Source organism: Taudactylus pleione, unplaced genomic scaffold (assembly GCF_031769625.1).
Source record: "Taudactylus pleione unplaced genomic scaffold, aTauple2 ptg000652l, whole genome shotgun sequence".
Taxonomy (NCBI): Eukaryota; Metazoa; Chordata; class Amphibia; order Anura; family Myobatrachidae; genus Taudactylus; species Taudactylus pleione.
Window position 1 is genome coordinate 3,338,044 of NW_028285054.1, and position 15,635 is coordinate 3,353,678.

General features: G+C 44.8%; 2 protein-coding genes across 2 annotated transcripts in view; one reads left to right on the forward strand and one right to left on the reverse strand.

The window, feature by feature from the left end:
* Positions 1-15,635, forward strand: part of FANCM (FA complementation group M) — a 163,596-nt gene that overhangs the window by 13,479 nt on the left and 134,482 nt on the right. The window lies entirely within an intron of this gene.
* The window catches only part of LOC148478842 (heme-binding protein 2-like), a 32,022-nt gene continuing 17,896 nt past the window's right edge, over positions 1,510-15,635 (reverse strand). The window contains exons 2-5 of the mRNA XM_088455317.1: positions 15,034-15,125; positions 14,018-14,159; positions 12,624-12,807; positions 1,510-2,371 (exon numbers count right to left, since the gene is read on the reverse strand). Of these exons, the coding sequence (XP_088311443.1) occupies positions 2,200-2,371; positions 12,624-12,807; positions 14,018-14,159; positions 15,034-15,125 (590 nt within the window). The 3' untranslated portion in view covers positions 1,510-2,199. The remainder of the gene's footprint in view (positions 2,372-12,623; positions 12,808-14,017; positions 14,160-15,033; positions 15,126-15,635) is intronic.

Below are 15,635 nucleotides of genomic sequence, written 5' to 3' on the forward strand. Positions count from 1 at the left end.
GCAAGCCCGATGGTCGCGATGGTCTTGACCATCGCGACCATCATCCTGGCCGCTCGTAATAGCTGGGGGTGGTCACCCACAGCTATGCGAGCGGGCCAGGAGGCTACACAAAAAAAAAAAACACGGCCAGATTCAGAGCGAGCGCTCTTTCCGAGCGTCCGGCTCTGAATCAGGGCCACAGTGTGATACTTTAGGGCAGTGATTCCCAACCTCGGTCCTCAAGGCACACTAACAGTCCTGGTTTTAGTGATATCCATGATTGTGCACAGATGGTTTAATCAAAATAACTGAGGTACTAATTAAGTCACCTGTGCTCAAGTATGGCTATCCCTAAAACCTGGACTGTTAGTGTGCCTTGAGGACCGTGGTTGGGAACCTCTGCTTTAGGGTAACAGTGCACCCAGAGCTACACATTAGTGGCAGCCATTTTGTTTTCTGAACTAAAAGTCATGAGTCTGCGACCTATCTATTCTCTAAAAACGTGTACTTTGTACCTCAGGAATATCATATAGGATCTGCCACAAAAAGGTCCGCTTCTCTGCATGTAGATGATGTATACACTTTAAATACAATACAACTAGTTGTGTTATTGGTAGTACCGATGGTGCCTGCTACATGTGTTGATTATTTTCAATGTTAAATGTGTACTTATCATGTGACCGTTTACATAAGCACAGGAGTTAGCCATGTTCTAGGCGGAGCTAATATTCTTTAATACATACAACATGCCGTTTCACTAGAAGCCTGCAGTAACATAGATAATGGAGCCCATTGATTCATTAGGATTCTGTAACATTACTGGTGCATCCTCATAGGCTTAATTTATGTAGGTGATAGAGTTCTTATGGGGTTCACTCACCTTTAAAGTATTCTGTAGGGAAAAGAGCTTACAAATACATGAAACATGATTTCCATGCACTTTTAAATGTATTTTGCATTTAAATTGTACTGGCAACTCCCATTAACGCACAAGAACTATGTTGCGCTGTGTATTACATTTCCAGTGCAGCATTAAAATTTGACAATGCCATTCAATCTTGATTTAGCTATTTTTTAAGAACTTGTCGGCGATTGTTTTATGAGCAATATGTATAAACCTTAAATGTGCTCGTTAACCTGCCCCCACCTTTATTAATTTGGTCAGATTTTAAATTAAAGTTCATATAAAAATTTGGACATCATTTAAGAATTAATTTTTTTTTATTTTTTTCCGGTTTGTAATAGAAATAATCCTAAATATAAGATCTGAGTGATAAATTGTGTCGCTGTGTAATTTCTAGTGATGGAAGTGATCACTGATTTGAAATTAATTATGTGTCTGATCGGTCATGCGACGACTTGTACAGATTATACCTCCATTTAATGTAATGTATGGTTACATTTTACCACTCTCTAACTTTTAAGAATCCACACCAATCCAGTTAGTATTTGTGTCAAGGTGTTAATTTTAAAGCTCATGCTACGGTTAACCCCACCCCCCTCCCCTCCCACTCCCCCTTATTAGTGCACATAGGATGTAAAGATCCCACCTAATCCTCCACATATAATCTTGGGTGATAGCTTTCAAAATCGGTTTGGACATCTAACGCTTGCCTATTACGTTACCACCAAATCGGGGCTAGTTAGTTTGTGGGAGGGAACCAGCAACATTACTTGAGGCATGAGGCACTCAGTGCCTCAGTCATGTCACACACAGTTCATTCTGAATTGATAGACTGCATTGTCATAAGTAAGGATGTGACCATAATATGGCTGCCCACACAATCTCACTACCATGCCAACCCGGCGTACTTAGATTTTGTATGACTCCTTTTAAATGACTGAGATGGGGGTGCAGGGGGGAGATGTATCAAGCCTTGGAGAGAGATAAAGTGGAGAAGTGGCCCATAGCAGCCAAATCGGCTTGTAACTTTTATTTATCACATCACAGTGTAGTTACCCATAGAGAACCTTATATATTCTTAAGTGTTTTCTAATTTGCAGACTTATCAAGGCTAATTGGTGATTGCTTGCTGTAGAGGACTGTGCACTTGCACCTATGTTGGTAAATCACCCTTTGTGTCTGTAGACAACAGAGAAGAATACATTCAGCGCTAGTCCACTTAACTGGGAACAGATACCATGTTTTATTGTGTAATAGTGTCCATGACCACTGGGGGCAGCATTAGTTGCTCGTGAACGTCCTCCACCTCTGCCGGTTCATGGCCTCTCTAAGAACCAGATCTCGTTCTGTCTGTTGGCTGCCGCTGGGTTTGTGTATCCTGCAACTATGAATGTGTCCTGTAAGCACAGATCTGCAGACTCTAGCAGCTCGGCCAGCAAGGAAATTTCATGCATAATGGACTCCTCATTGGTTGCTCCGGTAAAAGCTCTGTAAGAAGAAGATATAGTGTCAGTCTCTATGTAAACCTTCATAGTAAAGAGGTTGAGATGAAAAACAAAAAATGGCGGTCACAAATTTTCATTGAGATGCAGGCTATCCGATCACTAGAAACCAGTGACATCATGGAGGCGCGAGTCATGACGTGCCTCATATAGTGGCACAATTAGGATCTTTGGTTCAGCCTAGAAAAGTCTTACTATACTGTGTGTAGGCGACAGGTCCACTAAGGAAAAACATGCATGGGGTAAAAACATGCATCCATGCCACGGAATAACAGCTATTTGTCATCTGATTTATTAGGAATCCCTGTGAGCTGTGAAATTACTGCTGATCTGGATGCTGCGAGAGGATAATATAGCATTATAATCCTCAGGCATGAAAACACTGTGCTGTTGGAGACCTCACAAGACAGTCTCATGCTTACTAGTACTGTGACTCTGATTAAAGTAGATGCCACACAGAAATCTATCCTATCTATCTATCTATCTATCTATCTATCTATCTATCTATCTATCTATCTATCTATCTATCTATCTATCTATCATCTTTGAAGCCTGTGGCGCTCTCCTAAATTAAAAAAAAAAATTATAGTTTAATATGTGTGTGTGTAGTGTTCATTCTAGCACCCTGCATGTGTCGCTCTGTTGCTTCTAACACACTCAGCTAATGCGACAGACTGCTGATATACGGAACAGAGAACGCTAGAGGCACCAGAGCAGAGAGCGACACCCCAGGCAGGAAAGAGGAACTGCTTGGCTTGTGACAGGTGCAGGGTGCTAGAATGAGTTTGTGTGTATATATAGGTGACTGTTTTGTTAAATGTATCCCTGATGAAAATTCCTGAGCAGAACTGAAATGTTCCAAAACAAATTCACTGTGTAGCATGCTGATTTGTTTTATGGTGATTGTTCCAAGACCCGTAAGTGCCGTGTGTGTGAATGTATGTGTGTAATAGATATACCACTCCTAGTTGTGCGTTTGCGCTCTGACATACGCACGCCTCGGTATAGTAACCACCCAAGTCGTGCGTATATATCAAAAGGCGACTGCACACCCATGAGTGGTAAGTCTGAGTAGTCTCTCTGGCCTCATCAACAAAACGAGTGATAAAGCTCGGTGCGTATGATAACGGTGCTGCAGCCAATCAGCTCCCAACTGTCATCTGTTTGAAAAATGACAGTTGGGAGCTGATGGCTGGAGCTCCATTTGTCAAACGCAATGATTTTAATCACTCGTTTTGAGAGATAAAACTCCTTGGGGGTGATGTATTATAGCGGCACTTAACATGCCGCTATAACGCTTCCTGCTTCACCTCTTTACCGAGGCGAAGCAGGAAGCACTAATGATGAGGTGTGTTAACATCTCAACTCCCCCCTCTCGGCGATCCCTGCTAGAGCCTAGGCTGCTCTGTCTCACTCCCGGCCGGGTCCACTGAGCATGCGCGGGAGCTCGCAAGCATCACGATATCCCGCGTGCAGCCCTGGAGCTGGCAGCCCTCGCAGTCCCTTCTGTAGCTATGCGCCCCAGTCATTTACCGCCCAAACACACAATCATACAATCATACACGGGGGAGAAGCGGTATCAGCGCACATAATGTGCGCTGATGCCGCTTCGAAATTTAATACATCTACCCCCTTTCTTAAATGAGGCCCTTTGTGAGTGATGGTTTTGTTTGGTATGTGCGTACATGACAAACCATTGAAAGAAAACTTGGGGCCGTATTCAATTAGAATCGAAAAGCCGTTTTCCGCAAAAAGTATCGCGTATAGGGGGTTTTCGCGTGGCTGGAACTTATCTCCATATTCAATTCCAGTCGGTTTTAACCTACGCGGAAAGTCATAGCAATGTAATAGATTTGCCTAAGAATAGCAGGAGAAAATAAGTGCTAAATTTTTATTTTGGGGTGCAAACCTGGGGAAACCACTCAGAACCCTTGGAACAGCCCCCAAAGGACAACTCTGTCAAAAAAATCCCTGGAAAAACCATAAGAACACCCCAAAAAAGTACTTTCATTTTGGGGGTGAAAAAGTACAAAGTGGGGGGACAAGCATAAAAACTAGTGAAATAGACTTCTTGGGGTGCTGTAAGGAGGGGCCAAGTGTATTTGGGATTGCAGGTGCATGTATGTGGGTGGTTTTTCTCGTGTTTTTTTTAAAAACTTCATGTTCGAGATATATAAATATGCTAGCACCCATTTTCAAGTACCCCAAATGTGACAGGACTACTTACTTTCACCAAAATATACTGCTTAATGCCATTATTCACCACTTGTACAAAGACGCTAATTAGAGACTATTGAAACAACTTAAGTAGCCCAAACAGTTTTATTAGGGCTATTCGGACACGTCTACATTGATCCCCAATGTTAGTGCATCTTTTTTTGGAGGTCAGGCTGATTTCCCCAATTCTGACAGCACTTTCCGCCTGTACTGAATTTGCTGCTTGCCGTTTTCACGTGGTTTGTAATTGAATACGGTGAATAGCAGGGACGTGCACGATAGTAAGTTTCCGCGTCCAAAACACGCGATATCGGCGAAAAGTCGGCCAGGCGAAACTTTTCCGCTGATGCGAAACTAATTGATTACTGCCCATGGTCTGTATTGCTTTATCATGTGTTTCATAAAATATGTAACCAAAGGTTTTTTTTTTTTTTGGTAACAGCAACATTTAACATTGCACAAATTATGCTACGTGGTTGGCGATTTAGTTCTATGACTTTTTCATGGTAGATTAATATAACCATTACCTGGATTTGTCGGTTGTCATAATTGTTTGGAATATGCTATGACCTTCAATGTCTTTTTTTTTTTTTTTTTTTTTCTTCTAAAGGTCAAAATAAGAGAACCACACATCTACTATGTAGCCTAAGGGGACAGTATAATAGGTTTACTGTATAGTGATGGATTAGCTGGTTTTCCTGGAATTGTCTAGTACAACATGTGAAACTTAAATAATGAATCGGTCACAGAGGCTCCATTCGTTTTACTGGAGGGCAAGTTTATACTTGTTTCACGGCGATGTACGGCCGCGCACCTCTCTGCCTAGTATGGCAGCTCAACATCGCAAATTTTAGTATGGGGGGTGATTCAGTTGGCTTATCGCTGCCATTCACATTGACCTGGAGTTATTGAATATTTTTGGGAGACCAGCCCCAGGGGCTGTATATGGAGGGCTCGAGCAGAAATTTGCAGTGAAGTAGGGCTTAGGGGATAGTCGCGAGTGCTGGGCGCGCCTTAAGTTTAGCTGGGCCGACACTAGAACGGGAAAAGCAGCTTAACGCAGTTAATCTCGTGCAATAGGGTGTGATAATGCGGCGACGCAGGACACTTTGGGCCTTATTTTTCAACGCGTTTTATCACTCACAGCGAGTGATCAAACTCGTTGCGTATGATAAATGGTGCTCCAGCCAATCAGCTCCTAACTGTCATTTTTCAAGCAGATTACAGTTAGGAGCTGATTGGCCGTAGCACCATTTATCATATGCAACAAGTTTTATCACTTGTTGATAAATCAGGTCCTTTATATGGGAGCTACGGGAGCAATAAACAATCCCCCCCCCCACCCCCCTCTGACCCTTTATGGGGTGCAAGTGAAAAAGTTAGTCCACCTTGACAGATCTGAAGGCTTGTAAAGCTGGAACCAAGGAGGTAAGAGACCTGCCGTAAGATTGTGTTCATGTAATTACGATCTGAGGCAGATCCGCACTGACACTTGTGTCTGTCAGTAGCAGTGACAATTGTGGCTGTATCTGAGGGCTGGCGCAAATGGAATCAGTATGATTCCGACCACGGAAGCCCGGTAGGGGTGAAAATCGCGAAGCTACAAAAGGTTAGTATTAATTAACCTTTTTTTTACCCCCTAACCCTAATCCTCTTTTAGGGGTGCCTAACCCTAACCTCTCCCTCAAGTGCCTAAACCTAACCCCCCTCTTCCCCGCAGCCTAAACCTAAGTATCCCGGGGGGGCGCCTAACCCGAACACCCCGCGGCTGTCCGCGCCCGGCTTATCTTCGATCAGTAAGCTGTGTGTCGGGCTCCCAGCGTAGGTTTAATGACAGGCATCGGGAATACCTTGCCGGGATTAGACAGTCGGGAAGCCGGAGATCGGGATTTCGTCCGTCGGCTTCCCGACTGATTCCCGTGCAAACGCAGGCCACTGACCACAGGCCTTAACACTAGCTAAATTCAGAGTGGAAGGCATATTATACAGGAATCTGTATATAATGCCAGCAGTCGGGATGCCTCCCGTCAAAATACCGACAGCGGCATGCCAATGGTTGGTATTCCACCAGGGTCAGGTAAGTATACTTACTCCCCCCCTTCTCCCCCTAACCCTCCCTTCTTGCAGCCTAAACCTAAGTCTCCTCCCTTTGTGCCTGTCCCTAACCCCCTCCCCCACCATAAAACGCTAACCCCGCTATGCTACCTGGCACTCCCCCCGGTGGCTAACAGCCAAGACGCCCCCGAGATGCTTAATTCTGGCTGGCGTCTTATTTGTATTCCGGTGTCGTGATTAAGATAAGTGTTGGGCTTCCACCGTCGGGATTCAGACCAGCGCCATACCGTCCCCCGGTCTGGTAACTACATCCCATTTGTTGCTTGTGTGTGTTTTGTACACGAGTAGTATGATGATACCAGCTGTGTCATAGACTTTTTTTTTTTTTTTTTTAAACAAACCCTCTAGTAGAGTGAATGCATTTTTAGCCATCAAAACCAGAGTAATAAAACCATGCTCTTGTGCTTCTGACCTGGCTGGGGTGTAAGTACGCCCGGTGCATATGCTAATGGTGCAGACCTGGGTGCATCCAGACTTGCCTCAGACTCCACATATGGGAGTAATTGCACTAAACTATTTTTCCTTAGAGCTTATTATTTTCAAGCATGTTCTCCAGACATTTGCCAAATATATAATCGTTCATATTTAAAAACAAAACAAAAAAAACCCTTTGGTTAAAGTGGTCTTTCTGCAACAAAGCTACGTGTCAGTGAGTGAGGAGAGGAAGGTGCTTGTAGTGATTCCATGGTCAGCACAAGGCAGTCAGCTGGTCGTCTGGTGCTACGTCTGCCAAAGTACATAACAAGCTGTTTGCCAAAATCCTCCAGACTTCAAAAGGGTCTTGTTTGAGTTTTAAAGGGAGTTTTGTTGCTGCTTTGAGTCCATGACTGTAAAGGTGGAAATATTAGGGCCGATCCTATGTTGGGAGTAAGCAAAAAAAGAACAAGTAACTTTGCACCTGGAGCAAACCATGTTGTGCTGCAGATGGGGGTGATGTAAATGTGCAGAGATATTAGATTTGGGAAGGGTGTGTCCAAACTGAATAGCAAAACCCGGTCCATTACTGGATTCCCCCCCTTGGATTTCAATTAGATGACTGAAAATTGGACGCGGTGATTTCTGTAGAAATCGTACGCTTGCTTAAATAGCAGTCATTATTATCGGCGCGCATTTGTACCAGCCCTAGGAAATGCGGCCGTATCAGACTCTACTGTAGATCTGTACACTCTGCCAGGGACTTTGGTGCAACTCTGCCCCAGTGAGTTTCTTTGGACACATCAGACTGAGGGGATGTAGTCAGGAAACCGGCAGTCGAAATGCCGACCGCCGACTTCCCGACACTGAAAGCACGGCATGGGGCTAAAGATAGGCGTCTAAATACCGACTCCTGTCATTAGCCCCATGCCAAAATCCAGAACCCCGGCATACTGAATGTAGGTAAGCCGGGGCGTCAGGTGCTGTTAGCCACTGGGGGGGGGTTAGGTTTAGGGACTCCCGGGGGGACTTAGGGTTAGGGACCCTAGGGAGGGTTGGGATTAGGCATGGGGAAGGGGGGGTTAGGGACCACCGGGGGGAGGTTAGGGTTAGGCACCCCCCCGGGAGGGTTAGGTTTAGGGTGCGGTTTAGGTTTAGGCACCCCTGGGCGGAGGATAGGGTTAGGCACCACATAGGGAGGGTTAGGGGGGCGGGAGAGGGGATAGCCTACTTACCTCCCCTGTCGGGATCTTCATCTGCCGGGCTTCCTGCGTTGGGATTTCAACCGCCGGGATTGCGTCCAGCAGTATTACATACCCAACCCCAGACTGAGTAGTATTTGACAAGCTGTCATCTACCGTCTTCCTTTCTTATCGCTGCCACACTCCTCCCCTCCTCCACCTTTTAACATGTAAAGGGTAAAATAAGGTAACCCTGCCATCAGCAGTGACGGAGAGCGATGCATGTAATGGGCTGTACGAATTAGAAAGATGCTTTTAAAAGACAAACTGAATCCTTTCCCTGCTTCGGTGCCCTGTATGACTGCTGCTTGTAGCCACAGAATATATACACCGTTCTGAAACATGACGTTAGTGTGCCTTTTAAATGAACCCATGGACAGGTAGAGACAATGTGAAAACATATGAAATTACTTGTTGCTATCTTTACTGCTTTTATTTTTGGCACTTAATACACTGGGAAGCCCCCCCCCCAATAATCAGTCTATGTAGTCACCTCTTAGTGACTGATCTCAACTACAAGTACCAGCACATCTAGGAAAGGCAGCCATGCTAGTAGCAAGTGTCGCTGATCTATATAATGCATAAACCATTTGGTGTATTTGCCTATTCGTTGCTTGTAAACCAGAGTGTTTATGCATACTTGTTTGGAGTACTGTTCTTTGGATCATATATTAAATTAATTAATTTAATAAATAATATTTTCATGGTAGTCGACACCCCAAGGTCTTACAAACCACTTTAGAGACTGCTAGTTACATCCATAATCCATTATGGTCATTAGATGGCACCTGGGCTATATATATTCTTCCCTGTGCCAGAGGACTTTAATAAATAGCAGTGCAGTGAGATAGAGATGGTGCCTGGCCTCTATGCTCTTCACTTTATTATGGTATGTAAGAGATGTTGGGTACACTTTGGGGTATTAATGTATGGCCCAAAGAGGGTGCTCTTATGTAGCGTTGGGGCCACCAAAAGCAGAGGCGCCTTGTCATGGCTGGTGGCTTAACATATGTTTGCAAATCTATGTACTGAGATATCTGCAATTACTATTATTATATAGGACGCAAACCTCTTTACCGGCTTGTGTGAAGAGTGCTGGGGGAAGTTTTTGTCTGTTTTTTTTTTTTTTTCTTGCCCTTTAAAAGGGGCCATTTCTAGTGACTGCTTTAGCACGCCACACAGATGGGGATTTTTGGACAGGACATTCAGAAGGTATAATTTCTTCTGTCACCATTTGCTGTTCCACGTTGTAAAAAAGTAATTTCTTCGTTATTTTTAGGCCACGTACTCCTGTGTGGTTTTTAGCATCCACCTATTGCTACGTGGTGTTCAGCAGATCACTGACCCCCGCTTACTGTATGTCAGATAGTGATCAGCTGACCGTACACGTTAGACCACCTGCTTAAAACAAAGCAGGAGGGGGAGAATGCAGAGCTGGGTGAAGCAATGACTAATGGGAGCAGACGTATGAATATGTACCTCTTTTTTTTTTTATTAGTTTCCATTATATAGTTGATTTTGCAGATTTTTCCCAACTCCAGCTATATGAACATATAATCAGACCTGCAGCCCACATTACAGACCGCTCTAGCTCTGATACGGATCTAAGTAAATGAGGCTGGTGCAGATTGTGCTGGAAATAAAGTTAAATTAAAGTAACTATGAGGATTATGTTGTAATTTGTTCCTCAGTTGAGATGGTTTTCAGTACTTGGTTTCCCAGAATAAGTGTTTAGTAGTTGCAGCACATTGTGATTAAATCCTGGGGGAAGGACAAGTAACTTTAATATACCATCTCTTTGTAGATGAGACCCAGTTAAATCCTGTAAATCGATGTCCTCTGGAGTTATTGTACCTTGGCGGTGCCCAAGTCATTATCTCTGCGGCAGGGGAGCAGTACAGGTCAAGGCGCTCTCCATGCGCTTAGTACTTCTTATTCTTGCAGACGAGGGTGTTATTATTCAGCCTAAGGTCTGAAGAGAAGCCCTTCATTTCAGGTCACTTAGACCCTCACCTTATTTGCAGACCAATAATTGTTTGTGATATGAAAGTGAACGTCTTCGAGATGAGAAAGTGGCTGGGGAGTGAAGAATGTGCTAATTGCGTACATCATCCTTGTTCTGTTAGGATGAAGCTGGATGGATAGGACTCATGCTGGCCAAATGGGTTTAACACTATTAGGGCTCATTCTTATATAAATAGTGTTATTTAATGTTAAGCTGCACTAAACGCCTGGCCTGGCCTTTTGTGTGCGCTTCTCGAAAGGGATTAAACCTCTATTGTAAAGCGGAGAATGCCCAGCGTGAGAATTGGTTTGACACCTAAACCCTGCCTATGTTGTAAACATGCAGTATCCGGCCGTTATTAACCACTTATTTTATGTCAATGGCCTGCAAAATGGTAATCTGCCAGAATATGCCGCGTATCCACTACGCGACATCACCGAGCGATTGCACGATTACGACATCGTAATCGTGCAATCGCTCAGTAATCGGGCACAAATCGTGCACATTAATGTTGGAAACGACCAGCGATGCGCACTCCCTTTGGACGTTTCTGGCATCAATCGTCGCCCGAAAATGCTGGTCAGTCTGCCGATAATGACATATTGCCCATGTTCGGGGATGATTGATGGCTCCTACACTGAACGACTGATAGGTCAGTGTAGGCGAGCACAGGCTGTGAAACGACTGCACTTTTACAATGTCGTAATCGTGCAGTCGTATCACAGTCTGCTAGTGGATGGGCAGCATTATTCTTAAGACTGCAATTGCCACTAATTGTGCTGGACTGCTCGTCCTGTCAGGCTTAAATAATAATAATCATCTAGTAAAGTGTGAACATTGTAACATTTTGCTTGTAGCAGATAGAAACAATTCAGCAATGTGTTCAGGAGCTGTATAAAGTTTCCTAAATATCCTCAGCACCTATTTACTAATACCTAAAATGGTATGCAGCCGGGAAGCCGGTGGACGTAATCCCGACAGCCTGCTTCCCGACTGCTTTATCCCGGTGAGGGTTAAATGACAGGCGTCTAAATCTAGACTCCTGTCATTTTACCGACGCTGGGAGACCAGCGCCCGGCATCCCGATCGAAGTGATGCCGAGCGTGGACAGCCGTGTCAGGTTTAGGGCTCCCGGGGGGGGGGGGGGGGGCGCTTAGGGTTGAGCACGCCCCCGGGAGGTTAAGGTCAGGCTAGGGGGGGGGAGGTTAGGGTTAGGCACCCCCCCGGGGGGGACTTAGGTTTAGGCAGCGGGGAAGGGGGAGGTTAGGGTTAGGCACTTAGAGGGGGGATTAGGGTTAGGCACTGGGGGGGGAAGGTTAGGGTTAGGCCCCCCTAAGGAGGGTTAGGGGAGGTTAGGTTAGTTAATACTTACCTTAGGGACGATCGGGATTTTCAACCATGTCGGACAGCCGCTGTCAGGATTCCCCGGCGGAAAATAATACCAGTTCCCCTAATATAACTTTGGCTGCCTCGTATGACATTATGACTTTGTACATGGATTGCCATTTACACAACCTTAATAAGTTTTCCTATCGAAGTAAACTTGTCCCATTTGTTGGGAGTATAAATCTACATGTCCGTCTATGACATGCGCAGTATAAAATGGGCAGTGGCACGCACATGTGGCCCCCCCCCCCCTACAATTTCCACTGCTAGCCGCAGTGGAAATGATAGCCGCCAGCAACAGAGGTGTACGCCGCCGTTACAGAAGTGGCATAGACTGCAGAGCACCCCCGGGATCAGAGGCTCCCCAACATGGGCCACCACAAGGCTCAGTTGTTGGCATCTGCATTTTCTAGAAATCCGTAAATCCTTATTGTACGAGTCTGGCATTACCGGTAGTCACTTTACAGAGAGAAAATTAAAGATGAGTTACAGTTAAGGTCTGTAGGCCAGATCTCCCTGCAGAACGTGGAATGTCCTGAGGCCGTTTAGGGCAGGGGGAAGGGGGGCATTTGGGAAGGCCATAATTCTATATTTTCTTGTAACATTGCTGTTAATAATAAATTATTATTATTTGCCATATTTTCTTACCATCAATGTGTAATGCTATAATACCGGTATATTGCTCATCCCTAGCTTCTACTCGTCTAATTCTCGACGTATGTGATCTGTTTAGAGGGGTGAGGTCGTATATCCGCCAATGATTGATTTCACCCAGTACATCAACTTCTTTAAAGCGGATAACATTGCTCATCAACCTCAGGGTCATCGCCTGGAAAGAGAGATGAAGGTAGATCATGTACCTGGTGAAGACCATGGTGGGAGGCCATTCCTCAATCACTATCTCCTGGTCTGTTGGTTGAGGCGGGTCATCTTGAAGGTGTGTGGGGATATAGTAGGCCACGGTCACACTGCGCAGGAGTCCGGTTCGTGCCTCGTCCGTGTGCACTGTTGTCAGGATCGGGATGGTCATACCCAGGTATAAGCCTATGAACAAAGTTACAACATGGGTTTTTTTTCCCGAAATTTATGATTAGACTAATATTAAACAAAAACATCATATGCTAAAAAAAAACAACAACTTTTAAATAGGAATCAAATAGCCATTTTATAGCACCGTCATTGTTCTTGCTGCATTTCTATATATATATATATATATATATATATATATATATAGTATAACTTATCTGCAGGTGTACTAAACACCCTCTCCTCCCATCTGCCTCTTACTAAAGTGAACCTAGCCTATCTCCAGTATTATCCAGTGACAACATTCAGATATCGTTGATGTCGTTGGTTCCAAGTGAATTGTTGGGCTGCATTCTCCTGTGTATTAGTTCAGTGGTTCTCAAACTCTGGCCCTGATTCAGAGCCGGATGCTCTTTGTGAGCGCTCACTCTGAATCAGGGCGGCCTTTTTTTATTTCTTTTTAGCCCGGCCTCCAGCACAGCTTTTAGCGGACGGCCAGGTGATGGTCGCGACCATTGAGCTTGCGACGAGACCCTTGTGGTAGGGTCTTGTTCCCACAAGCCCCAGAGAGCTTCCTGCTCTAATAGAGCAGGAAGCTCACTACTGACATCATGAGTGATGTCAGTAGGGCCGTCCACAAACGGCAGGCGTTCCTTCAGGAATGCCTCCGTTTGTCCAGCCACCCCCCCTCCCCGCCTACAAAACGGGGCGAGCTGTCGATCAACATTGACAGCTGCCCCGGTTGTAGCGAGCCCCGAAGCGAGTGAATTTCTCACTCGCCACAGGGCTTGCACATGCGCGGCGCATGCGTAGTGCCCCAACATCGACCCGCTTGTGAGTGCATTGCGCTCGCGAGCGGGTCTGTATCAGGCCCTCTGTCCTCAGGACCCTACACAGGTCATGTTTTCCAGGTCACCCAGCAGGTGCACAGGTGTATTCATTACTCACCGGCACATTTTAAAAGATCCACAGGTGGAGATAAATATTTCACTTGTGATTCCGTGAGGAGACCTGGAAAACATGCACTGTTTGGGGTCCTGAGGGCCGAGTTTGAGAACCTGTGTATTAGTTCATCCCATATAGTGTCTACATCTGCTGTGTGAAAAGAGACAGGTCAACTTTAAGAGTAAATAAAATAATATATAGTAATATATAAATGATATATTTAATGACTTCTTACATTAATAGGTTAATGTGCTGCATTGTGTGATAATCGGACACATCTTACCTGACGAGTTCTGCTCACAAATGTATCTCATGATCTTCATGAACCCCACGCATATACTTTGCTCATAGCGCTCCTCGTGCACCTTGATACAGGCCCATTTGGCTTTTCCGTATTGCCGTTTCTCATACAGCACCTCCCCACACTACAAGCAAGATGATCAATATTAAATGGACACTAATCCAAAATGAATCTTCATCTTCAGTTAAACACCAGGGGGTCAATCCAATTACAGGCGAAGGGTACAAATTGCCGTTGTAGTGGAGTTAAAACGATGACAACGCCACCGCATCTCACACCCCTCGCAGCCGGCTGTGAACCCGAATTCGCTTAATTTTGATCAGAGCCCTTATGGGGGTGCGAGCACTTTTATGCGAATTTGGGCTGCCGTCAAGCGCGCCTGTTGTCACGATGTCTCGCACCCGCGAGTACATCGCGTGTAATTGGATTGACCCCTAAAATGGTGTGTTATTATTTATTACTCTAAAGAGAACCTGTACCCGGGTGCTTTGTCGTAACTTACAAGCAGACAGTGCTCTTCTTCCCACCAGATTTATGGTTACGCCTGACGATGCTATAATGTAATTATCGAGCATTGTGCATAGGGACCTACCCTACCGAGGTTACCCTGATGTGGTGGGTAGGCCCATAACCTTGGCCAAGATTATGCCAAAAACCTCTATTTACTGCAAAATTTATTTATTTATTTATATATCGGCCCATTCACAATGGTTTCCATGGGTGTGTTATGAAATGTCGACACCAGAACGTTAACAAGGATGTCATGTCGACAATAAGAATGTCAGCATTGCGTTTTTACAGCATTTAAGCTCTAACCGCAGCCTAACACTAAACCTTACCCTAACACTGAGTTATACTGTTGACATTCACAGTGTCGACGTAATGACCATGTTGACTTTGTGAATGCATAAGGACTATACATGTAGAGTGGTTTGTGGGTCACATAACATAAGGCGTCTGTGTATGTCGATGCTGAGCCTTAGAAATGAATGGCTCACCTTCTCTTTGCAGCTGAGCATCAGGTAGGGCACTCTTTGTCGTTCCTCTGTCCGGCTGTTCCTTGTTAACTGTTGAATGGGCTCTGCCATCTCTATAATAAAAACAAAGCATGGATTATGTATTTGGTACATGTGGACAGACAGGTTTGTGTCTTACAGAATCATACCATTTGTGGCCCAAATATAAATGACAGCAGATAGGTCTGCAATTGTACAGTTATAGGAGGCCTTGTAAAGAGGATCAGGAATATTCTAGAACGCTTCGTCGTTCACCAGGGAAAAAGGTTGTAAATTTTAATGAGGTGTATTATTGATTTTAACTCTGATTTGCCTTCATAATATTGCATTGAGAAATCTGCGCATTATTTAACATCCATTTAATTCCCACCCTTTCCAAGCCACAGTGTCCCAGCCCACACCATGATAAACAGTCCCAGGCACCTGTCGCACCCGTAACAGGTATTAAGAATAGCCATATTTGAGCACATGTGACTTAATTAGTGCCTCAGTTATTTTGAATGAACCATCTGTGCTCAAGTAAGAATATCCTTAACATTTGGACTGTTAGGGGTATATTTATTAAAGTGCAGGTATTTAGAAGT